Here is a 25,799-nt window from a genome sequence, read left to right as displayed (position 1 = left end):
TATATATTTAACATTTTTTTTTTTTTTTTTTAGATAACTCGGATATGATAGATGAAGGATATTATGTGATAAATGCAATTTGTTCATCTAATAAATTTAAATAAAAATTGATTTTAAAGAATTTTAATAAAACGAAATTCCAAATTTAGTCAGGTATCAAAATAAATCCAATTATATTGCGAGGTAATTACATTTAATTCATAATTAATAAAATAAAAATTATAAAAGCATTTTTCAAATACATTAAATGTATTCAATGTATAAATATAACTAGATTTACGAGTGTTTGTACTCTCAGTCATTGATAATGTACACTCCAATTTACTATTAGACATTACTTTCACTGACCTAAACCTTATTAAATATAATAATATGAATTACATTTTTAATTCAAACTACTTTTCAATGTACAAATATATATGCAAAGTATGTTATATTTGTTAAAATATTTGATCAAATTTCTTATGAGATTTATAGTCATCATTAAAAAGATATATATTGTAACATAAATTTTCTATTTTGTAGAAATAGAGTTTTATGCTTCGAATTCATTTAACATACTTTGATTGTTTTTTTGAATATCAGTACTGTTAATGATAAAAGTTATATCAATTCTAAGCCAATAATTAAAATATGGCTTTACATGCAAAATAAGTACATAATATAAACAATTTTAATACTGAGAGGTTTCTACATCATCTACTCCAGAAACACTAGCTTGTTCAAGTACTTCAAGAAGTTTCTGCATTTCCATAGAATCTGATGAATTGTCAAGCGTCCTTTCAAGTGCTCGCACATATGACATACAAGTACGTCCTTCATGATCTAAATTTTGTGGATTTGCTTTATGCTGTAATTTTTCAATAATATAAAAATATTTAATTTTTAATATTATATAATATAATATATACAGCATAATTATTCAAGAGTGAATATACCCATATAAGAAGTTGTGCCATAGCTAAATTTCCTGTGGCACAAGCCAAATGCAAAGGTGTTCTTAAATCTTCCATACTAACAGGCATATTAATATCTTCGTAACTACATCTGGCTAAGCATAATGTAAATGCTCTCATATCACCCCTACATTATATTTAATATAATTATGTAATTATGTAATTATGTAATAATTACTTATAATAATTATTTCAAAGTCTCAAAACAATTACCGGCAGACTGAATCAATAAGCAGCTTTCCTAAAGAAATGTTTGGATTAATTGGTGGTAAAAAAATTTTGTCTTCATATTTCCATCTGATCCATTGTTCCTTCTCTTCTCTAGGAGAATCTGAATTTGGTTTCTGTTTTCCATTTAGACAATATTCCCACACACTATTTGCTATATCATTGCCAAGAGCTAACATTACACTTAACTGACCTGCGCTAAAATTAATATTAAGGTTATTTTATGCTGCTATATATACATATATGATATTAAGAATATAATATTATATAATTATATATAAGAATATATATTAATAATATTAATATTTTTATTGTATTCATTTCAAATAGAGTGAAAAATTGCCAGTTACGAATTAATTATTATACAAGTATCACACTTACGACCAATCATCCAAATCTAAGGATCTAACTTTTGATATGTGTGAACCTAAATTTCTATGTATTCCTGAACATTCAATACACATTAATACGCCTAAATTTAAGCTAGCCCAGTCTGGATCTAAAATATTATTAGAATTATTAATTATATATCAAAGATAAAACCAGAAAGATTGTTCTAATAAATTTATAAATAAATATGTATATACTTACTAGATGCTCCACAATCTACACAAGCATCGTTTCCTGATACTTTGTTTCTTATACAATGCATTTTGAAAGCATCAGTTTCGTTTTTTTTTTCACCATCACTATTTTGTAAACTTGATAATATTTGTTGTTCTATAGCAGAAATCCAACTATCTCTATCTTCTGCATTATTTGCTTCAAAATGCCATGTCTTATTTTCTAATGAAATGATAGAAAATTCAAAGCTATCTTCTGTAAAAATATAATATATATATAAAATGAATTTAAAATTAATTTATTTAGAACTGAAAAAATATAATATAATATGATTTAATACCTTGAGCATTAGATGATTTAGAACCTTTAGGCGTTTTTCCAGGCACTTTCACAGTCACATATTGTAATAATATTTCTTTACCATTAGTATCATTCATATAATCCTAAAAAAAACAAATAAACAAATATATATATTTCAAATATATAATTTATTATATTAAAGAAATATTTAGTTATTGGATAATTACATGTAAACTGGAATGATAAGTTAAACGACCATCTTCTAATAGTGTAACATATTTCTTTTTCCATTCTTTTAAAGATTTACTACTGCGTTTAAACAAATATCCTTGTTTAACAGGTATTTCCCTACCAACACCCATTTCACCCATATTATATTTTTCTTTTTTTGATGGAGTAAATATATTAGACTTTCTTCTAAATTTCCTACATAAAATATATTTAATTTTATTTTTCTTAAGAAGAAAGAAAATATATAATTTTATGAAAATTATATTAAACCTGATAGTAGTTGGTGTTAAAATGGAAGATCTAAAATCTCCATGTTGATTCTGTGTATTATGAAAATTATCACCAATTATTCCAGAATCATTTTGAGTGGTACTATTATGAAATGATCTAGAATCTTCATCTTTATCTGATGTCTATACAAATACAATTTATTATACAAACTTTTTAATTTGATATAATTTATATATATAAGAAGATTATAACTTACATTTAATTTTGATGAATTTGTTGCTTCCATTTCTTTGGTCAGAAGTTGTGTATTTTTGGCAATCATTGCAACAGGATACTTTGTTTCATTGTCTATTACTTGTTGTCCATTACATCGATAATGCTTTGCAGATATGTGTTGTATAATTTTTTGACACACTGTAATATTCAGAATACTCTCAAAATAATCATCAAAGTCACTGAAGCATAATAGTATGATGTAAGAAAAAATATAATAAAAATGAATTATATGTATATATATATATCATAGATACATATATAATCATAGATACTGATATATATATATAACTAATATATATATCATTATAGATACTGTGAATTTTCAATATTATAAAAATTATATATAAATTAATTTTTAATGAAAGTTAAAATGTATATCTTAAAAATATATATCTTAAAAATTGTTTCAAACTATTTACCATCCTGAAATACTCTTTCAACATTTAAACCATAAATAGCACATGTTTCATAATAAGGACATCTTAAATCACATGCCAATTTTCGTGGTCTAACATCTTTTATAACTCGGGGATTAGAATCATTAATTGAATCTAAATAATATAATAAATATTATTTAATTATATACATATTAATATATAATGTAATGAAAAATATTTTTGCAAATAAGAGAAATGAAAGAGAAAAGAATAAAGAGAAATTAAATATTACCTTGAACTCCTACAAGTATTTTTGGTACTTCTGACATATTTCGAAATGAACACATTCTATTATAAAAACTGCAAACTATTGAGAAACTTTCTTCACTTTCTAAACTAAATACAAGTAATAAAGCATCTATCCAAGCAGAAAACTGAAATAAATATTTTTGTTAAATATTATCAAATATAAATATATATATATTATATTTTTTAATATGCACATATATCTATATGATAATTATATAAATATATAAATATATTTTCTATACTTGTGATTCTGGTATTCCACCCTCATCTCTAATTAGCAAGAGATAACTCTGATCATTAATAAAGATTTCTTTTTTAAAACGACCACCTTCTGGAGATTCTTCATGCATAAAAGAACCAGTTAAATATCTATGAACTAAAGCAGATTTTCCTGAGTCAGATGAACCAATAATTCCCAAATGTAATTCTGGAACATCTCTAGCTAATGTCCATTCATGACTATTAACAAAGGAATCTATTAAGAAAAGATTTTATTTTAATAATTTTATAAAAAAAAATATATTTAAAACTATGAAATATATGTTCTTCTAAACTATGAAATATAATTTTCTTTTCTTAGTATAATATACATATATATTATACCTTCAATTGCAACAACATGTTCACGAATTTGTTTTGCAATGTGTGTGTCAGAAATAAGATCTATTAAATCATAAATAGCATAAATTGATGGATGAACACTTTCAAAACGTTGTATTTCTTGTCTTATTGCAAGAGAATGATCGTGTCCACTTTGTTCAGTTGTCATTTTCTTAAAATAGCATTAAGTTATTTTTCAAAATCACATTACAGATACAGTATTGAACTGTATTGTATTTGAGTCAATAATTAAAATATTTTTACATGATATCAATTGAAACTTATTTATTATCATATAACACATGTCAAATTCGTCTATTTATCAATATTATTGAAAACAGGTTATTTAGCACTACATAAAGTAACCCCGCCTTTTTGGAAACAAATGCAGAATGTACTGTCAAATTACTAACAAAAAATTAATGATATTTACAAATTAAATGTACTGTAAGAGTAGAGAGAAAGTTTATTGAAAATAATATACGTCGTTAAAATATTTTTTTTTTTTTACGTAAAGATTATATGAAAGTTCATTACGTTCATGATTTTATAGATCTGTCGCCCAAAAAGTGCACGAAGACCTACATTGCCAACCAATAAATGTTAAGTACCGTTGCAGAATGCAATTGAATGTTATTATAGTACAGTGTATTTTTATTTACAAATAACTGTAACAATTTGACATTTATTGGTAATTATTCTTATAAAAATTCATGTTTATTCAACTAATTACAATAAATATATTTTATAATAATATAAAAATAATTAAATCTATTAATATTATAAACATAGATGTAACTAGATAAGGTTTGTATATAATTCAGCGTATAAATTAATCAAAATTTATTTTTCAATTATATTTTATATAGATAAATTAAAAAAAATACCATTAAATTTAAGTATTATCGATTTTTATTTATTAAGTTATACAATTTATAGTTATTTTGTTTAAAATATACTTTTATAAGTATTTAATTTATAATTTTACAAGTAAAAAAAAAATTTTCAATGATATTAGCAATGGCTAATGTACAAATTGATGATGATATTTATGATGGATATAATGACTATCCATCAATATATAATATTAAAGATTTTGAACAAGATGAATTATTCCAAGAAACACTCAATACAAGTTATGCAAAAAGATTAATTGTAAGTGATAATAAATATATTTATAATAAAATTGTATAATTGAATTAAATCATAGCTAATTATTTTTTTAATTATATAGTTCACACCAAAAGTGCCAGGAAGTGCTATGCGTTTAGGTACATCGACAGGAGTAAGTAAATGTATTTTTTTATATTATATTTTATTTATATTTTATAATATTATTACAATATATAATTAATATTTATATAATTATAAAAAATAACATTATATAATTAATATTTTTTAGTTTCATAGAAGTGGTACTAGTGTATCTATGCGTTCTATTACTAGTGGACTTAGGCCAATGACTGCAGTCAGAGGTGCTGGTTATACTAGTAGTACTCGTCAAACATTTGATCCATTAAATATGAGTAGTTCTGCCAAAGGTTCCGTACCACCTTTAGAAAATGGAAAGGATGACACGTAAGATTGTAATGATTAATAATAAGATAAAATTAAATTGTAAAATATAATTTTAAAATTTCAATATTTATTTATAAAGACCTGAAGAAAAGATAAAAGTTGCTGAAAAAAGAATTATGGATTTAATAGAAAGTTCAGTAGAAGCAGCATATGAAAATAATATAAGAGTAGCTTTAGAAAGAGCAAGAGAAGCATCTTCAAGAGAAAGAACTCTCATTAGATTACAAGAACAAGCTGGGCTTAGTGATAATCATAATGTAGATTTAACATTTGCTGTAAGAATTAAATTTTGTTTTATAATTATGAAATAAAGTATTCATTTTCATAAAAAAATTAAAATATTAATATAATATAATATAATTATTAATATATTATAATATTTCAGGTCATTTTCAATTTAGCAACTCAATATACTAACAATAATATGTTTACTGAAGCTATAGCAACTTATCAAGCTATAACAAGAAATAGAATGTTCAGTAATAGTGCTAGATTAAAAGTAAATATGGGAAATATATATGTTAAAATGGGACAATTATCTCAAGCAATTAAAATGTACAGAATGGCATTTGATCAAGCTCCAGCAGCTCATAAAGATTTAAGGTAATAAAATGATTTTAGATTATTGTAAGAACTTGTTTGATTTAATTAAATTAGAATTCTTATATTCCTTGTTGATATTAACATTAACTTACTAAATAATTCACAGAATAAAAATAATGCATAACATTGGAATGCTATTTGTACAAATGGGTCGTTTAGAAGAAGCAGCTAATAGTTTTGAATGGGTTATGAAAGAAAGACCTGAATTTAAAGCAGGCTTGCATGCTGTTTTATGCCATTTTGCATTGTCTCATAGGGATAAAATGAAAAGATCATTTTTAGAATTGTTAGAGGTTCAGCTTAACATAGATCAGGAGGACAGATATAATATAAGTACAGTGAGTTGGGCACGTTTATAAACATCACTATGCAATGTGTTTTTTTAAGCACTGCCCACACTCAATAGCTATAATTATTTATTCTCATATTTTAAATAATATAGAGAAATATATGAATAAATGTTATGATTTTATGCACTAATACTTTTGCGTAGCAATTTCAAGTTTATTGATAATACAATATCTTCTGAGCACAATGTAAATGTACATTAATTAAATTTTAATAAAATATTTATTTTAATTTTTTGCTTAAATTTTGTTATCTTATTTTTTAGGATGATGTCGCTTTTAATATATTGAATGAAATTTTAAAAAATGATGATTTATCTAAGTTAGAGAAAGAATTAAAATCAGAAGCAGAAAGAACTATTCTTTGTGCTGCAAAACTCATAGCACCCGTAATTGAAGATACTCTTACAGCTGGCTTTGCTTGGTAAAATTTAAAAAAATACTTTATTATATAAGTACTAGTTTAAAATTTAATTTTTTATTTTTTAATTATAATAAAAATTTATAAAGGTGTGTAGATACTATAAAGTCTTCAGCTTATGGTCTATTAGCTGCTGATTTAGAAATAAATAAAGCTATGGTATTTTTACATAATCGGGATACCCAGTTGGCTATTGATACTTTGAAAATGTTTGAAAATCGTGAAAGTAAAGCTAATAGTTCAGCTGCAACTATGCTTTCTTTTATTTATTTTCTCGTAAGAAATATTTGTTTTTATTAATGTAAAATGCAAATTGAATAATAGAATAATTCTTATATCATCTTTAGCAAGGAGATTATGATCAGGCGGAAAGATGCGGAGAAATTGCTCGAAATGCAGATAGTTATAATGCAGCTGCTTATGTTAATTTATCAGCATGTGCAATTAAAAAGGGTGAATTAAATATTGCTAGAGAACTTCTTTTATGTGCATTAGATACAGATGCTAGTCATATACAAGCTCTTTATAATTTAGGTAAATATTATTAATAATTATATAAATATTTAATGAAACATTTAATGAAAACTAAACTTTAACAGGATTAGTATATAAAAAACAAAATATGTATGAAGAAGCATTGGAATGCTTTTGGAAAGTTCGTAATATCGTTAGACATGATCCACAAACAGTATATCAAATTGGTCAGTTATATCAACTTATGGACGACATAGATCAAGCAACAGATTGGTATTATGATTACTTTTAAATTTTTATTTATATATTTTTATTATTTATATATTTTAAATTTATTTAATTTTATGGATTATTAATATTTTAATTATTAATATTTTAATTATTAATATTTTAATTATTAATATTTTAATTATTAGGTATAATCAATTACTTGGTATAATACCATGTGATCCTGGAATTCTACAAAAAATAGGCGAAATGTATGATGCTGCTGGAGATAAACAACAAGCATATCAATTTTATAGTGATGTAAATTTTTATTATACATATATATGTGCATGCATATTTTATTTTGTTCTTTCGCATTATATTTATTATTCAAATTTATATTCATATAGTCTTATAGATTCTTTCCCGCTAATTTTGAAGTAATTGATTGGCTTGGATCATATTTCGTATCAATGCAAATTGCTGAAAAAGCACTAGTTTATTTCAAAAAAGCAGTCGAACTTGCTCCCGATGAGCCAAGATGGCGATTACTTGTTGCTGCATGTTTAAGACGAATTGGTCAATTTCATAAAGCTGTTTTAGAATATCAAGATATTCATAATAAGTTTCCTGAAAATATTGAATGCTTAAAATTCTTAGTTCGTTTATGTAGTGATCTCGGCTTAAAAGAAGCGCAATTATATGCAACAGAATTAAAGCGCGCAGAGAAAGCGAAAGAATTAAAGGATAGACAAATATCAGCAAGACCAGGTGTATAATTTATATTTTTAGTTACATGAGATATAACAATGTTTAATATTTATATTTATATTTAGGGTCAAGAAGGAGTAATAGTGGAGCATCATCACGAACTGGTTCTGGAATGAGTGTAATCTCAGATCATAGATCAAGTCCTATTTTTAATAGAAAAGAAAATCAAAATTTAAGTAGTGCTGATATCATTCGTTCTAATCGAATTTCTGCAGTTGAAAATATTACGGAATCTACAATTGATATGACTGATCAAACAGGTATGTATATGTTTATTATAATTTGTAAGAAAATAGATATGTATAAAATCGAACATTTACTACAGTTATCAGAAATACATAGCTTTATTTGAAATGAGCATTAACAAGAATGATCTGCAGATAATAATTGAACTATCCTAATGGATTGAATAGATGATAGATGAGTGTACTTATTTTGAACAGCCTATTCTCATTTTCTATATACATATGTGATTCATATAATGATTTCCAGATTTGTATAGCAATATAAAGTTTTTTATTAAAATTTTAAATATTTAACAAATTAATATAAAATAGATTAAAAATGGAGTTAAATTATGAGCGCATATAAAATACTTTCTGTAGGCATTCCTTCTTATGTTGATCCTATTGGCCCATTGCCTATTCGTCCTATGACATCTGCTGGAAAGAGAGATGATGATTTCGGTGACGAAGAACTTGGCGATGATTTATTACCAGAATAATGTAAATTTGTTATATTTATAATTTTTACATTTTATTTTACTGTTTTTGTAAACATAATGCTAGTTAAACTATAATGAAAACTATTCAAAAATTAAATATAAAATAGAATTTTGCAATATTTTTATTTTATAATTAAATAATACAAGTAAATTAATTATATTTTTTAATTATATTTTTAAAAATTAATTATACTTTAATATGATTACATTTTATATTTTAATGATTTAAATTTTGCATGAAAATTTGCTATAACAATACTAAAATTTAATTAATTATTTGTTCACATTTTCTTAAACAAGTTTAAAAGTTTTCAAAAACATATTTTGATATATCATTAAAGTATTGTGCTTTTAATAATTATCATTTCGAAGTGCAAGTTGGTTGTCTATAGAATAGTGCTATTCATTATGAAATCATGAGGGTCGGCAATTGTAACGATCTAAATTTAAACACGCTGACCAATTTAATCAAACTCCATTCAGCCTATGTAGTTTAGGAGACGGATGTTATTTTATTGCAGCTATATTCAAACTCCATTCAACTGATATAATGTGAATCTGCAGGAGTATTCGGAATCTGTTATTTAAATTTCCATATGTTCGTTTAATTTATATTAAATAAATTTTTATTGAGTAGTAGTTATTTACATATATTTTTTTTATTCACAATTCCTTTTGTCCTTTTCTTAAAGAATTTTTCAAAGAATTATACATTTATTATTTTATTATCGTATTATAAGAACACAAATTGAAAATATAATAAATATAATGGAAAAAAAATCATACAAATTGTGAATTGTGTGAATTGTGAATTATTGTGTATGATTATATGCTAAAGAAATCTTTGCTTTACATGTATTACGCGGTTTTGAATCATGACTACAATATTATATGATATTAATGCACGCGATGTTTTATACATGTATGCGTATATTCATGTGATATAATACAGATACTTATATGTTACAAAAATACGCAAACGTAATCTACATGTAGTTGTACGCATATGTGAAACTTGAAACGCTTGTATGAGCAAAGGCGCGCGCATGTAATAAGCACCGATATGGTTTTGAAGTTCAAGCAGTGGGGAAGCGAGAATCTGGAGGCTCGACCAGTTGCTGCTCTGAAACGGAGTACATTTTACGGTATTCAATACACGTGTTTATACGTGTGCGTGCTCTGATACGATTCGAGAAACTTTATAATCACTGACCAGTAACTGGATCCTGCAAAGAATAGAAGATCAGAAGCTGAAGCGATCACGGAAATCGGCAATCATACGTAGAAAGTGTTAGGGTGAGCTTGTGTTTTTTATTTTCCTAGAACAGGCCATACGCACTAGTTGGCGCCATCAGGCTCGTTGATCCTTGACAATAGAAGTATGTTTGATTTTATTCGTAGATATAATTGATATCATCATAATATCATGTATTACTTTTGAATCGATTGGCAGATTTAATATTTTTTTAATTGATTTCAAATGTGATGTCATTAGCGATATGTGAAATTAAAAACATATATTCAATGTTTATTTTGTTGATGAGACCACGTGGGTCCTTGAAATGTTATATTACACATGTTGTCATCGCAATTTAACGTATTTCTATGGATTTGCACAGTTTTAATGTCGCATTTATCGACCTTTTCAAAATTCAGAAATTATCATTGCTCTATCTCGTACATATTCATACTGCATTTTCTTCATTTTTTTATTAAATCTTGTCATTTATGGTTCAATTTTATTTTACAATACAAGACAACAAGGAAGTATGTCTTTTTATATTACATTTGTCAAATATTGATTATTTTCGATAAATATCTTATCATTTGGCCCGATTATTATCGTATAAATTAATTTTGTAAAATAAGTTTATGACAATAATCAATTACATGATTTTTAGAATTAAAAATTATATATTTTTTTTATCTTTTGACATACCATTTTATGTATAGAATATATTCCATTGTCTTTTATTAAATTCGAAGAATTAACGAAAAATTAACGAAAAATTAATGAAAATTAACAACTATTTGAAAGAATATATCTATAAATGTGTTCTAATCTATTAATTTCATCAATAATTATGAAATGTTTTTAAAAATAAAGTGCTGATCCCATGAATTTACGATATTCATACAAATGTAATTTTAATCGTGTAAATTTAATCGTGTAATTTTTTTATATAATTTTAATATATTAATTATATTATCTGTTGATTAGTTATGGTTTTTACCGATATGATATCATTAAAGTAGATAAAAAGTTTTTTCTTTAATAAATGACAATTTCGCGATTTAGATTAATATTTTAATCTAATATTTTAATACTTTATATTTTATTTTAATACTTCAAATCTTAATATTTTAATACTTGAAATTTTTAGAAATGATTTCAATAATAAAATTCAATATTCCAAAACACAAAATGAGTCTGAAGAGAATTTTATTCGATTAAGATTTATTTCGAGACCTTGGTGATAATGGTCTCGTAATTTACGGAAGCTCTATAATTCATGCGGTAAAGATCATACATAACCGTTCATGCTCTTAACGAAAGAGTAATCTGTTATCGTGTACAGACATTGCGTTCGAAATTGCTCACAGTTTTAATTTTGCACGAAATTGACCGTATGAACTCTGCGCTTGACAATCGTTGTGCACGCAGTTTATATGAACTCTTATGACACTTTATTTACGTCACATTCGTTAATAAATGGATAGTGGAATGATAAATAATAAAAAAGAAATAAATGTTAGATTATTAATGACAGGTAAAGAATAAAAATAATTGTAATAATTCATCTTATAGGACCATCATTCGAAGAAGGTGTCGTTAGAAATGTGATGGTCAAGATGGTCTCTGTGACGAGTGTGCGTATTGCACTGTGGATTAGATTCATCACATCAGGTCAAGTGGCTAAATTATCCTGGTTGACGCTTTGCACCTTCCAATTGATTTTAATGGAGCTTCGTTCGAAGCGACTTTGCTGGCTCGAAGAATATTCTAGTGACATTTTATGGTGTCTTTTTCTTTTGGTAATCGATCGTGAAAAATCTATCGCAAATTGTCGAACCTGAACGATTATCGATTAAATTAATCGATTCATCAAATATCTAATTTTTGAAAACATGTGCGTAATAATTGAATTTATATTGTTTGTATTGTAGGTATGGATCTAATTTGTAATTATTTATAAATATTTTTTTATTCATTTTGATTCTTACAGATTAATCAATCTTACTACTCAATTTAAAGTTATTATTTAGTTTTTTTCTATTATGCTATTATTTATTTTTTCTTACACTTCATTATTATTATTAACTACACATAAATAATTATGAAATGAAGAAAAATAATAAAAATAATATATATCAATGATATGTGAGAGACAGGAATATATCATTCGCCAAATCTCACTTGTTGAACGGGTTTTTCAACTTTTATATTCTTAATATTGATATTATCAAAATTTGTTCGATTTCATTTTTTTTTATTGTGTCAAACTTTTTTTTCATCGATAATTATATTAATATTATAATAAATTATCTCGTTTGTGTTTCAGAATTTAAATAAGTCAATAATAGTGATATTATAATATTGAATTATTTTTTTTATTCAAAAGTTCAATGAACCACTCGATCGATTCAAACAATTAGTTTATGCACAAGACTGTACTTGCAATATGAATGCGCATATGTGTATGCATGTTAATTTCACACACACGTGTTCATCGTGTACAGACATTCAGTTTCAAAAGTATACAACATACAAGAAGTTCGCAAGAAAAATTACATTCACGAATCGTGATCAGTATATATTGTATTTTTCTTTTATCGAATCAAAAGAATCTGAATATTACAATTTCAACAAGATATGATTAATGAACGGTGAACATATAAGACTTCTTGTTAATCGTGAAATATTTTCAAATTCTGCTATCAGTATAACTATTGCTTGCTTGTAACTGTTGCAACATTCTTCGAAGTTCATATGGTTCATCTTTTGAGATTATCTTTTGAGTTTTTCATTTGATATCATCTGTGAAAAACTTGATACGAGCAAAATATTTTGGCCAAAATATATATATCACAAAATTGTTTGAAAAAATATACATACATAAGTTATGATCATCTATATTTCTTCTTTATCAATTAGTGATAATATTATGATAGTTGATGACCCCTGGAACAACTGGCTGTCTCATAACGATATTGGTCAAGCAATCGTAATCTTCTTCTAACATTTAATTAAAATGCGAATTGTACTTTCTTCTCCATCAAGGTCAATATCATTGTAGATTCACGATATACGATTACTCTTTAATTTTTTTTCTCAAGATAGTTAGATCAGACAAATTTCATTTTTGCATCTACAAAATATCTATATCATTCAGCTCGTTAAATGCATTACATTCGTGTTATAGGTTATCTGTTATCGCTGCGCCAGTTATTAATTTAAGCAACTCAAGAAAACGATGTAAAAGTGATCATTATTCGAATCACTATAATGCAGTGCATCGATCCGAAGAGAGAAAACGTTGGACTGCTGCTTCTTCAAGACGAGATGATATAATTCATACGACTCGATTATTCGGCTTATCAAACGTTATAAAATATCGTGGACTTTCAACTTTTAGTTTAATAGTGAGACTGTGGCGTTATCATTTTACCGAATGTCGAGGGAAGGAGGGAAAATAAATAAGCGAGTAATAATAAACGGTGCGATCTCATTAACTCGTGCTCAGAACGTCTCTCGTGCTCGTGGAGAACCACGCGACTGTTTGTCTTGTCGCGTACACCTTATCATCCGTCTTGTAAATTCATTCACATTCGTCTCGTAGCGTGGCTTCTCTCATTCAAAAATCTTCTATCTGAGGATAACGTAAGCGGTAATCAGGTGAGTATGGACTGCTCATGATTTTTTTCTTAAAAAACTATTATTATTGATTTTTAAAACATTTATATGCATCAAAAATGTACTCCTTAAATTTTATTATTCGAATTTTATAAGTATCATAAGTTTATAAATATTTATATATATATACATATATTAGAATATAATTTTTTTCATTTTTCTAGATAAGTAAGACATGGTCGTCCCTACAGAGAATGCCCTTCATGAGGCGATTCAAGTAGCACCGTTGGTGCTTTCGGACAACGTAAAGCGACATAAGGTGAGTAAAATTATTATATTTATAATGATTATTTTGACACGTGAACAATATCTTGCATGATTATTTAAAATGAATTTCCATTCTTAGTGAATTTTCACCATTTGTAAATATTTATATACAAATAAAAGGATATGCGGAATTCCATCACAATAAGTCCACATGCGTGGTAAGAATGATGTTTAACAAAATAATACGACGTTATGGAAATCGATTCAAACATTTATCATTTATTACTGTTTATTAATATTATTTGATTACGTATTGCTATTATTTCAAAAATTTTTAGAACGAATAGTTAAATAACATCTATACTTATATATATTTATACATATATATTTTTTTCTGTTCATTATACTTCTTGTATAACTATAATATAATTGATTGATATCTGATCGATTAATGTAAACTAGATTGAATCATTTTTGATGCAAAAAATAGTGACCATCGAGTCCTTAACCTTACGACATTTTTATTAAGAGTTTACTGAATACTGATTGATTATGAATACATATACTTTCACTTTTGTTCGCATTGATCTTTGTAGCAATTCTTACCAAAAATAATTTATTCTCTTATATCTTTACTTTGCTTATAAATATAAAATTTACGTAATCGTTTATCGTTTATATAGAATTTAAGCAATATATTGTTATATTTTAACAAGAATTTAAGATTTCTTTTTTACAAAATTCGATTCAAGAAAAAAATAAAAAATTAAATAATGGAATCAAATAATATATCTTTTTTATAAATAAGAAAATATGATACTAGATTAAGGAAAAATGAAATGAAATTTAACGAGTTATTAACAATATCGTTTAGTTGCAAATAAGTTATTTGCTTATCATGCTCTTTGACATATATAAGGTTATCATAGGAAATTTTTACTAAAAGTTCAAGATTTTTAAATAAGTTATCGTAAATAAGAGATATGCCGTTTCACGTAACAACAGAATGGATACGAAACGAATAATAATTAATAGATATATTGATCCATTCTTGTTATCAGTTTCTCGTTTTAAAAATTGAAGATTACTACACACACTCTTTCTGCATTTGATTAAAGTAGATTACAATGTCATGGCTAATTTCTGTTTACTTATTCTTATTTTAACACGATCGCACTCTTGGCTTCTTCCTTGATTTTTCGAATTGATATAGAATAGATAAGATCACGGGAACAGGATATGGCATATGGACATAATTTTATTCATCAGTATCATTGCTTGACAATTCATGAAAGAGTATAACTAATAAATTTCTTTCCACTTAAATTATTATTTCGTTTAATATCTTATCTCAAATGTAAATCCGAAACTATTTATATGCAAGTACAATTTATATGCATGTATACAGGAAATAATTCATGAATATATTTTCTTGTACTGATGAATTTAATTCGTATAAAAAAATTCAATCGAGATATTTTCTTGTCTTTCATTTGTCGATTTAATATTAATTTTCAGAATTTTTATGTTAGCGATGATGTTTGCTTGAATGCAACCAGTTTACCTTCGAGGAAGTGAAATATTAATATTATCCTATTATAAGAACTGTTTTCGATATTATACTTGTGTACATCGAAACTCGAAGCAGGAAATAATCGAGATGATATTGAAATTGATAGAAATGATCTATGTAATGTATGCATATAGATACAAATAACAACGTTCATTAGTCTCGATAACATCATCTTTCTTACATAAACTTAAATATATATAAAATATTTTATCATACACATAATACTTCTAAAAAGTTGTTTGATTAAAACTTCCTTCAAAGACTATATTGTCGCAAATGTAATCACTTTTTATCGCGATTCGCCATCTGACTAACGTATACGTAATCTTTTCTTCTATTTCATCCATTAGAATTCCATTAAAGATCACGTAATAAAGAGTAATTACGAAAATTCCTATCGTTTGTCAAAAGATTATTAAAATTTATGACTCGTGGAAAATTTTGTGATTGTTATTTTGATCAAATGCTTTTGATTATGATTATATATAAGATAAAGAAGATTTATTTGTTATTTAAATTGTAGATTGAGCAAAAACTGGCACGGCTACAATTTTCGACTACAATTGTGAAGAATATTCAAGATGTTTTTGAATCGGAAATGAATAAAGGAATTCATCAGCAACCATCGTCATTGCAGATGGAGAATACTTACGTTCCAGAACTTCTCGATGGCACAGGTTGTTAAAAATATTCTTTAATAAAAACTTTTACAATAAGTATAATATTCCGATACATGATCGATAGAAATTTTTACAATTGTAAGATGTTAAATGTTAAATATTTATTAAAATATTAAATATAATATATTTAATAATATGATTTTTAAAATTGTAATTTTTAGTTTTATGTATTTGTTAAATAATTTGTTAATAATATTAATAATAATATTAATTTTAAAATATTTGCAGAAAAGGGTTTATATTTGGCATTGGATCTTGGAGGAACGAATTTCCGAGTTCTTCTTTTAGAATTGGATCATGGTATACCTAAACGAGAAGAAGTGAAGAAATATCACATTAGCTCTGATTTGAGAGTTGGTTCGGGGATTCGTCTGTTTGATTACCTAGCGGAATGCGTTAGCGATTTCGTCATTGCACAGGGTCTTCAAGATGTAGAGCTTCCCCTTGGTAAATTGAAATCAATGTACATAACGTTTAAGGTGTCTAAAGAATCACGTGTCGAATCAGACTTTTAATTATTAAATCTATACTTAAAAGTGGTTGCTTGAAAATTATTCTTAATTTCATGATCTCAGAATAATTGCAATTGTCTTGAGTCTGAATAAAATTTTTATCTGTATATATCGCTCTTATATTTTCAAGCACTTTGTGATATAGATTTAGATCTTGAGTATTATGTTTTACAATAATTTTATGAATTCGAGTGGATGATATTTATTGTCGATTAATTATAAATTATTTTGATTTCTCATGCGATTGATAATTTATATAATATAATAGTATAATATATAAATAACATATAAATAATATTTTTCTTGTGGATATACAATTTATATCAATTTGTTTTTTTAGGATTTACATTCTCCTTTCCGATGATTCAACATTCGTTAGATATTGGAATACTAGTGACTTGGACTAAAACTTTCAATTGTCCCGATGTTGTTAACGAAGATGCTGTGAAATTATTGCGCGAAGCTTTGGATCGTCGAGGAGATACTAAAGTGAAAGTTGTAGCAATTTTGAACGATACTACAGGAACACTGGTACAAGGATCAACATTGGATCCTGATATTGCAATTGGACTTATATTAGGTACTGGTAGCAATGCTTGTTATATTGAACGAGCTGATAGAGTTGAGCACTGGGAGACTGAGAGACATGGAGAACGTCAAGTAACTTTTTTTAATATTTTTTTTGATACAGAATCAATATTTTTTCTTGAAGATTAAATTGTTCATTATATATTAAAGGTCATTATCGATATTGAATGGGGTGCATTTGGAGATAACGGTGTATTGGATTTTATCAAAACAGATTTTGATCGTGAAAATGATGCAAATTCGCTTATTGTGAATTCTTTTACGTGAGTACAAATTCAATTGAAAAATATAAGAGATAAGAATTTTTGATAAATTTATTATACTATAACATTTCGAATTATCAGGTTTGAAAAGTATATTAGTGGAAAATATTTGGGCGAGATTGTAAGAGTGGTACTTGCAAAATTATACAAAGATGGCCTTCTATTCATAGGAGATCATACACCTGGATCTCTTTTGGTTCCCGGCAATCTTACCAGCGATTTAGTATCTGATATTGAACAGTACGTTTTTTCTAATTAGAAAATTTTATAATACATTTCTACCATACAAATATTTAATATATTATTGAATACTGAAATTTAGAGACTCTGTAGATGGTGATTATAACAGTACGAAGGAAGTTTTAATGAAGTTTGGTATCATTCCGGATGAAGATGATGTGAAAATTGTACAATATGTTTGCGAAGTAGTTTCTAATCGCGCAGCTCTTCTTGTTTCAATATGTAAGTTTAGATAATAATGAAATTCGACTAGTAAATAGATAAACAATATTAAATTGTTAATTTATTGTTATTTGTTTAGGCTTAGCAGTTTTGTTAAAGCGAATTGATAGAAAACATGTCACAATCGCTGTAGATGGATCTCTATACAAGCATCATCCTCGACTAGAGACATGGATCAAACAGTACATTCCATTATTAGCTCCTGATCACAAAGTATACTACAATGAATATTTTTTCTATACTATTATTTTTTTATGTAATTTTATATTATTATTTTTTATTTAATTAATCATTAATTTATAGTTCAAGATGATTCATGCTGAGGATGGAAGTGGGAAAGGTGCTGCACTTGTTGCCGCAATTGCACAAAGACTTCAGAATAGATTAGATTAGTAGTAACAGAAAATTTCAAGTACGCTGGCGTATGTTTCTTGTTAGTTGCGTAAATGGTTTGCACCAGATCTCTAGTTAAGCAATTGTTCAGAGTATAGTATAATTTTAAATAATGTACAGTCACATTCTCTATGTTAATAACATCATCGTTATCATTTTCAATCTTTCATATTCAAAGAGTTTTTACATATATTTTTATTCATATTTTTAAAATTATTGCATATATAAATTGTTAGTGAAAATATTCTAATTGAAAGTATTTCATTAGTTACTTTGAATCATATAATGATATTTAAGAAAGAGATAAATTTATAAATTGTATTTTTATGAAAAAATCTTTAGAAAATATAATTCCTAAAAGGAATTGATGTTGATTTTATCATGCGTCTTTGAATGTTTATATATTTTGCTTAAAATTCTACAACAATTTTACAACTTTTTTTGCAAAATCATATTCTGAATACTTAGATTCGAATATTAGAAATCATTCTTCTTACATTGCTCATATATTCTAATATTCGTGTTATTATTAATTAAATAGTTCTTTTTTATTATTGATATATAAGATTAATTTGATCTTACTTATTGAAAATTTTTCTCTTAGAAAAAGAAAATATATTTCATAAATTGATATTTAAAAGACAGAATTTAATAACTTTTATAGGAAGTATTACTTTTAGTCAATGAATTATTATAAAACTTATATAATTTAAAAGTGTCAAAAATGGGTCATTTATTGTTAGTACATTATAATAAAATGTGATATGTATGAGTGTAATTGTATATTGTTTAAAAGAAGATATATTCACAATTAATGTTGTAAAAATGAATATATCTCAAGTATTATATTCACGTTAAGAGCGAAAGAATCGTGATATGGATCATTAAATAAAAGCATTGAAATAAAAAGACAGGAAAAAGTACAAAATAAGAAAAAATGGCGTAAGCATTCGAGAAAAAATGTTTATATAATACGTTGTTATATCTTGTAAATGATTGTGAGGATATTCGGTTTTTTTGTACTAGCAGAACGAGATTATTATAATAAAATTTGAAATGAAAATCAAGAAATTGTACATCTATTTTTATTATGATATTTGAATTTTGAAAGTAGCTGGAACTTTGAATATTTGAAATTATACCGGAAGTCAAATGAATTATATATTTATAGTAATATTTAAAACGTTTAAAGAAAACGTTAAAAATATTAAAATGAAATTTTATATTCACTGATTTTCATCTTTTATTAAATAATAAATAAAATCGCTATAGATACATTGTTACTACGAGACTTGCTTTAATTTAGTCTATTGATCTTGTTGCTAAGTGATCCAAGCGCGGTTCTTTCAAATTACATACTGTTTCATGGCAGTGACATCAGATGGCGACACGTATGCGGTCGTCAAAAAGTGACAGCTCGAACTGTCAGCGGTATGCATACCGCCGCGTTTCTGCTGCAAATAAGCACTTTATAACGGATCGAAACGACGGCTAAACCTTTTCGTGAAGCCTTCCGCTGTTTTAAAAGTCGAAACGATTCATGAAAGAAAGATTAACGGTGTAAAACGTGAGACAGTGCGCGAAACGGTGGGTGTGCACGCAAAAGAGAACGGCTTGCCGGCTCGGCCAGTCTACTGGAAGATTCCATTGTGAGTGGGCTTTCAAAAAGTTTTATCTCCAAAAATCCAGTGTTTTCGTGCGTTTCATCGTTCGCCTATAGATGAAAGTTGAATGTCAGGTATTTTAGCTTTATCTTTATCTGCAGGACTTGCGGACATCAAGGATTAATTGTTTTTCATGAAATACAGCTTATTAGAAAGGTTGAGGTTACAGCGGCCGCTGGGTTCAGCTGGGCTCTCAGCTGATGAACGAACGCACCGACCGGTTTACCGTGTTTCTTTTAAAAATTATAATTTCTTTCCTTTACTTTCATTTTTCGTTTAAATTATCTCTTTCTAACGCGATATCTCCTCAAGATTTTTACTTTACTTAAATACGTAGTTTTCCTACAATACCGAAAGGTGCTCCGATCCTATTCTGTAACCTCTTTTACCTTTAATTGTGACAGTCCGCGAATGTCTTTTATTTATTTCAATTGTTTATTCGATTTCGATTTTAATATACAAATTGTCAATGAAACAAAAATTTTTAGTTATCAACTATATTTTGAATATATTAATAGATATTTCATCAATTCGATTTTAAAGATGGAATATATATATATATGTATATATTTCTGTATATTTTTTTTTTAAGTGTAGTTTGAAATCGGGAGTGGTGAATGAAAGATTCGGTAAACACAAACAAATCGGATGTTTGAGTAATTAAGTGATAAAAGTCGTTTGAAGGAATCAGGATAATCGGTTCGTCGAATTTGAAATTTCTCGGATCTAAAGTGTGATTGATATCGATAGAAACGTTTATACGATGTTTCTAAATGGAAACACGTTTCCCATGCAGTGGTAAAGACGAATGTCGTTGAACTGTCAGTCGGTCGGGTACTTTCGATCACCTGTAAAGCAACCAATGACCGCGTTTTCGTAAAACGTCGTTGTCTCTTGATTGAAAGAAACTCGCCGGTATATCGATGTGTGTGTTTTTCATTCGAAAAAAGAAATGAAGAAACGTCAGTGTGATTGCTGAATCTATAAAAATGCATTAAATCACCAATGAAAACGACGCGCGGCATGACACCGTTATTGCTTGCAAATTGACTCGGTTTTCCGTGAAGCTCCGTCGAGGTCACCGCGCCCGGCTGCAGCTGAGCTCCCAGCTGACGAATGGAGGCTGCGACCGGTTCGCCATGTTCCTTCTTTTTTTTTTAAAGGCCACCTCCTTCTTTTTCCCTTTAAATCGCCTTTCACGTGCTCCGCGACCCTCCTTGCTGTTCTCTCTTCTCCTCCTTCACCTCCTCTTCCTCCTTCTCCCTCTCCTTCATCGCCTCCTCTCCTGGCTTCTTCTGCACCGTTTCCTCCTAGAAAATCGTATTGTTCGTGGTGTACGTCGTGCGCACCCGAGAATGCTCGACTTCGCCGAACCAGTTCCGAACCGTTTCTTTTGTGCGTCTCTTCTTCGTGGCACATTCAACCCGCGCGCTCTCCGCGGCACCACGATACTGGCTTGTGTTTCAAGGTGACAACGATACGGTGCAACGCGCGCGATTTTTCGAGGGTGCAACGTTATTTCTTCTTAAAATCATATTTCGTGGATCGTGTGATCTAAACATTGCTGCGAAGAATAATCAATCGATGTCGTTCGCACGAACGAATTCGATTCAGCGAATTACACAGATCGATGTCAATCGTTCAAAAATAGTGTTTTCTTTTTGATACTTGAGATAATAATGTGTAGTGTTTCTTTTTCACACAGTTCTAAATTTCGTCGTGCATCGAAGTAAGTTTCTTTCCTATATAGAATATTACGGAATATAAAGTGATTGCAATGAATTATTCGCGAAGAAAGTTTCACACAAGCTTGGAATTGGAATTCTTTCTAGAATAAAAAAAAAAAAAAAAGAAAAAAGGAAAACGCGGAAAAAAGGAAAAAAGTTCACGTTTACAATTTGCAAATGTTCATTCGCGTTTAACATGCAAGCTATAGAAGGCCATAATTTATCGGTTGGCGCGCGTGGACCTTCCTCGCATATAATATGCATCGCTATTTAAAAGCAATCGGGTCTCGCGTGCTCGGTACGCAGCGTGAGTCACCTGGCCTACGGATAGGGCTTCGCTATTTCTTATTGTGCATGATTGGCTAATGAACCATGTGCGACTGTTACCGTTTTTTTATCGACGAATTCTTGTCTCATTGTAATAAAATTCTCATTTATATATAGCGTGGCGGGGTTACAAGATCGTACGGTATCGTGTTTATCGTTTTAAACCAATTGGACGACGAGCCGGTTAATTGCGAACGTAGTAGGTCTGATAATGCGAAGCCCGTGGAACAATGCGATGATAATTGGTGGTAAACTGTAATGTAATTATGCGATATATCCTGTGCATTGTTCAAAATAATTAAAGGATCAAATAATACCAAATAATGAATATTCCCATGCAATTCGTTTATCTCTGCTATATTTAATTCATTTTACAAAATCATTCATCATTTGTTTTCAAAAATTTCATTTGGATTCCTTCTTATCTTTTATAAATAAAAGAATATTATGTTATGAAAATATTGCCACAATTCTAGAAACGATTGTCCATTGTGAAAGTATCGAAAAGCATCGGTACGACTGGTGAAATTGCAGTTCTCTATAAATTTAATGATTCGAAATTGTAACCTTGCCATTGTAGACACGCGATTCGGCATCGCATTGTCGCATTCTTGTCGCTTTTCATGCAATCGGTACGACTATTCCCTTGGAAATTACAGTATTTTTGGTGTTCAATGAACATTTGCTCAAATTCAATCGATCGAATTTATCGATTCAAGGCAAATGGTCACGCTATCGGTATTTAGTGACGCAGAGAATCGTGGAAAAAAGTGAATAGCAAAGAGAGAGAGAGAAAGAGAGAGAGAGAGAGAGAGAACAAGATGGAATTGTTCTTCGAGTTGGGATTCGAGACAATACGCTCGTCCATTTTATTCGCGAGGGATCTATTCGCGAGAAAGTTTTTGTCGTTCGTAGTCGTCTTTATTTTTATCTTTGTGCACGGAACGTTGATACAGATGTGTATAACCTGATTGCAAGTTTTTCTATTTCTCGATTAATCGAATGCGAATCGATTCAATCTCGAATCCTTTCGATCTGACGGTTAATCGATTTCTAGTTCGATATTACCGATAGAGGGAAACTCGTGTTCATTCGAGAACTGGTATCGATCGTGTTATCCGTTATCAAGCTCGCGGACCCACGAAGCGATATCGATTGCGCTTTTCGAATAGTGAAACGCGATTATTCAATCTCGAATGACATACTATTGCGCGAACGCCTCTTGTGCGCCTCGCTGTCTGCGAGTGGCCGTACTAACTCCAGTGTTTCTCAATTCAAGGCAACGTTCTCGCGTTCCTCGTTGCTAAATTATTACGGTCGGGTTAAGCCTTTGAGCTTCCATCATTCTCGACGTAGTTGAGATTCGATATCACGTGTAGCCGGCAACGAGATTTATTCACGCTCGCGATCGAAAGACTTTTTTTATCGTTCAATTCAGTTCGATTTATAAAATCTTCAAGTTTTTTTTATTTGTGAAAATTTGTTTTACATAATGATATAATGAAGTTATTCGAACGACAAAATGGAAGTATTGCGATACGATAACGAGTAATTTCGGAAGAAATAGATTTTAAAAATTTTACGAAATATCTTGTGCACGAACTAATCAATTTTTCAAATTGATCTATATGATATTTCTCTGTTTTCTTCGAATTCCGAGAAACCAATTTAACAAAATTCCTGAATATTTCTTTCCATTGGATCGTAGATAAAGTTTCGAATCAGAGGTTAGGTTAGGTTTCGAATCGAGTAAATCGTCGATCCTTTTGTAAGTACGGTCCCAGGTGACGTTAAAGTCGTGTCAAGTGGAAGTCGGATTTTGCTCGATCGTTGGAGTTAGGCTTCAGGGACATTCAACGGATTTTCGATAAATAAAATTTATGGTCACTCGATTTGTTCTTGCTCGTATAAACTGATGATGCACACGAGAAAATATCATCGTGATATAACCGCGATTATTCTCGGTTGTAACGCGAATAAAACCCGTTCCAGTCGAATTCATCTCGTTCGAGTTCCTCTGATAAAGGCTATTTTTCGCTGGTCGGAAGCTCGCCACGCTCGTTTCCGATTCCTGTCCACTCCTTGGATATTTCGTTCCGTTCGAACGATGATCGGTCTCGCGTCTTTGAACGCGAAAACGCGTTCCATTCGATGCTTTCGTAAAGCCTAAAGAAGGATCTATATCGTTCGGCTCATTTGATTCTCTCCTCTCCCGCTGAGAACACGTGGATGCGAATTAGGGACCTCGATTAACTGGCTTAATCGAAATCGAGGCAGCCAAGGATCGCGAAATTATCTGACTAAAATCTGACGAGAATTATTTAAATTGTTATCTGATTTCTTTCTCTCTCTCTCTCTTTCTTTCTCTCGTTGCATTCTTCAAAATGTTCGTTTCGATTAATCGATTTGATTAAAAAACGAGTAAAGAATGAACGATAAAAGAAAATAAATAGCAACTTAAGAAAAAGATTGCATCGTATATTTTCTTGCGATCGTGTAAGATAAAATCGTGATGTAGAAAAAGAAATTCAATCTTGAAACAACTTTGGCGACTCGAATTTAAAAAAACAATTATTCTATATTCATCTTATAAGTATCATTGAGTAATAACGACGTCTTGATTACGATTCCGAGATTTAAATTGATAAAAACGATTTTTTTTCTTTTTTTTACAGTTGCGCGTACCTTTTTCGAAACTACACGCGCGTATCTTTTTAATCACGTGTCGGCCACGTTTTTGCCACTGTGGAAAAGATCATTAAAAGAAACGCCGTTTGCTCGTTGTTCCTTGTTTTAACGAGCAAAAAAGAAAAAAAAAAAAAAGAAAAAGAAACGATAGAGAAAAGGAAAAAAAAACAAAAAGACACGGAAAGATTATAAGCCTTGACATTGAAATTTTTCTCTTTTTTCTTTTTTTTTTTTCTTTCCCCCGTCTCTTTTTAATAAATTTGTAATCTCGGTCAATCGAATCGATCGATGGAAAGGGCAAGGGGACGAGCGTTTTAACAAACGTTAAAACTCATTGTTTGCACTGAAATTAGACTCTGTTTTAAATCGCGTGCTCGCGAGGTAGAAATTTTCGGAGGTTGCCGGCGTGTCCGTGTTCTATCGGTGCCATTAAACAATTTCCGGGGTACCCACCGATGTTTTTGTTCTGCAGACCGCCGGGTAGATGCATTCCCGTTGCATATTTATTAGACGTCACGCCCGATAACAATCGGTCGATTGTTTAATTCCTCGTATACGATGCCGGCTCCTCTTTGCGCGTCGGTGTACGATTGTTCACGCAAA

At 28.6% G+C, this 25,799-nt stretch overlaps 4 protein-coding genes and 1 long non-coding RNA gene across 12 annotated transcripts in view; 4 read left to right on the top strand and 1 right to left on the bottom strand.

Moving 5' to 3' along the window:
• The window catches only part of LOC102678710 (protein zwilch homolog), a 3,410-nt gene extending 3,122 nt beyond the window's left edge, over positions 1–288 (top strand). Inside the window, exon 12 of the mRNA XM_006612211.2 lies at positions 34–288. Within this exon, the coding sequence (XP_006612274.1) occupies positions 34–104 (71 nt within the window). The 3' untranslated portion in view covers positions 105–288. The remainder of the gene's footprint in view (positions 1–33) is intronic.
• On the bottom strand, positions 218–4,731 carry LOC102678838 (centaurin-gamma-1A). The gene is made up of 13 exons (XM_006612212.2): positions 4,076–4,731; positions 3,715–3,947; positions 3,456–3,597; positions 3,206–3,337; positions 2,767–2,924; positions 2,550–2,692; positions 2,276–2,474; positions 2,089–2,191; positions 1,776–2,003; positions 1,566–1,683; positions 1,170–1,382; positions 939–1,083; positions 218–850 (listed from the first exon to the last, which is right to left on the bottom strand). Exons 1-13 carry the CDS (start codon positions 4,239–4,241, stop codon positions 674–676), a joined length of 2,157 nt encoding a protein of 718 aa, XP_006612275.1. The 5' UTR covers positions 4,242–4,731; the 3' UTR covers positions 218–673.
• Positions 4,732–5,027: 296 nt separating this feature from the next.
• LOC102678964 (intraflagellar transport protein 88 homolog) lies at positions 5,028–14,093 on the top strand. Of its 6 annotated transcripts, none has more exons than XR_421229.2 (15): positions 5,030–5,227; positions 5,307–5,357; positions 5,475–5,650; positions 5,730–5,925; positions 6,036–6,253; positions 6,360–6,591; positions 6,867–7,024; positions 7,111–7,297; positions 7,369–7,555; positions 7,621–7,768; positions 7,912–8,023; positions 8,113–8,473; positions 8,539–8,733; positions 10,273–10,576; positions 13,622–14,093. XR_421229.2 is itself a non-coding variant. In XM_006612213.2 (15 exons), the coding sequence occupies exons 1-15, from the start codon at positions 5,081–5,083 to the stop codon at positions 13,654–13,656; spliced, it is 2,502 nt and encodes an 833-aa protein (XP_006612276.1). In that variant the 5' UTR covers positions 5,031–5,080; the 3' UTR covers positions 13,657–14,093. The 6 variants fall into 6 exon arrangements, 5 of the variants coding, with proteins under 5 accessions (XP_031364620.1, XP_006612277.1, XP_006612276.1 ...); XM_006612213.2 differs by lacking the exon at positions 10,273–10,576 and adding an exon at positions 12,007–12,105 and having other exon boundaries at positions 5,031–5,227; XM_031508760.1 differs by lacking the exons at positions 10,273–10,576; positions 13,622–14,093 and adding an exon at positions 12,007–12,369 and having other exon boundaries at positions 5,028–5,227.
• Positions 10,278–19,861, top strand: LOC102679613 (hexokinase-1-like). The gene is made up of 10 exons (XM_031508764.1): positions 10,278–10,493; positions 14,277–14,371; positions 16,416–16,569; positions 16,801–17,019; positions 17,425–17,744; positions 17,823–17,935; positions 18,017–18,175; positions 18,258–18,397; positions 18,477–18,610; positions 18,701–19,861. The coding sequence occupies exons 2-10, from the start codon at positions 14,288–14,290 to the stop codon at positions 18,788–18,790; spliced, it is 1,413 nt and encodes a 470-aa protein (XP_031364624.1). The 5' UTR covers positions 10,278–10,493; positions 14,277–14,287; the 3' UTR covers positions 18,791–19,861.
• A 1,109-nt stretch (positions 19,862–20,970) lies between these two features.
• LOC102678621 overlaps positions 20,971–25,799 on the top strand; it is a 19,649-nt gene continuing 14,820 nt past the window's right edge. The window contains exon 1 of one of the 3 annotated variants that reach the window (XR_421224.2): positions 20,971–22,183. This is a non-coding gene — a long non-coding RNA (uncharacterized LOC102678621). The other 2 variants (XR_004149888.1, XR_004149891.1) reach the window with 2 other exon arrangements.

The sequence above is a fragment of the Apis dorsata genome, unplaced genomic scaffold (assembly GCF_000469605.1).
Source record: "Apis dorsata unplaced genomic scaffold, Apis dorsata 1.3 scaffold_99, whole genome shotgun sequence".
Lineage (NCBI taxonomy): Eukaryota > Metazoa > Arthropoda > Insecta > Hymenoptera > Apidae > Apis > Apis dorsata.
The sequence above is the reverse complement of the archived record's forward strand: the minus strand, read 5'-3'. Positions and strand labels throughout refer to the sequence as shown.

Coding starts and splice junctions, on each gene's coding strand:
- LOC102678838 (XM_006612212.2), bottom strand. CDS start 4,241: ATGACAACTGAACAAAGTGGACACGATCATTCTCTTGCAATAAGACAA. Junction 1,084..1,169: donor CTTATTGATTCAGTCTGCCG/GTAATTGTTTTG, acceptor AATATAATGTAG/GGGTGATATGAGAGCATTTA. Junction 851..938: donor TGGCACAACTTCTTATATGG/GTATATTCACTC, acceptor GAAAAATTACAG/CATAAAGCAAATCCACAAAA.
- LOC102678964 (XM_031508760.1), top strand. CDS start 5,081: ATGATATTAGCAATGGCTAATGTACAAATTGATGATGATATTTATGAT. Junction 6,592..6,866: donor ACAGATATAATATAAGTACA/GTGAGTTGGGCA, acceptor CTTATTTTTTAG/GATGATGTCGCTTTTAATAT. Junction 8,734..12,006: donor TGATATGACTGATCAAACAG/GTATGTATATGT, acceptor TTCATCTTATAG/GACCATCATTCGAAGAAGGT.
- LOC102679613 (XM_031508764.1), top strand. CDS start 14,288: ATGGTCGTCCCTACAGAGAATGCCCTTCATGAGGCGATTCAAGTAGCA. Junction 18,176..18,257: donor TTAGTATCTGATATTGAACA/GTACGTTTTTTC, acceptor ACTGAAATTTAG/AGACTCTGTAGATGGTGATT. Junction 18,398..18,476: donor AGCTCTTCTTGTTTCAATAT/GTAAGTTTAGAT, acceptor TTATTTGTTTAG/GCTTAGCAGTTTTGTTAAAG.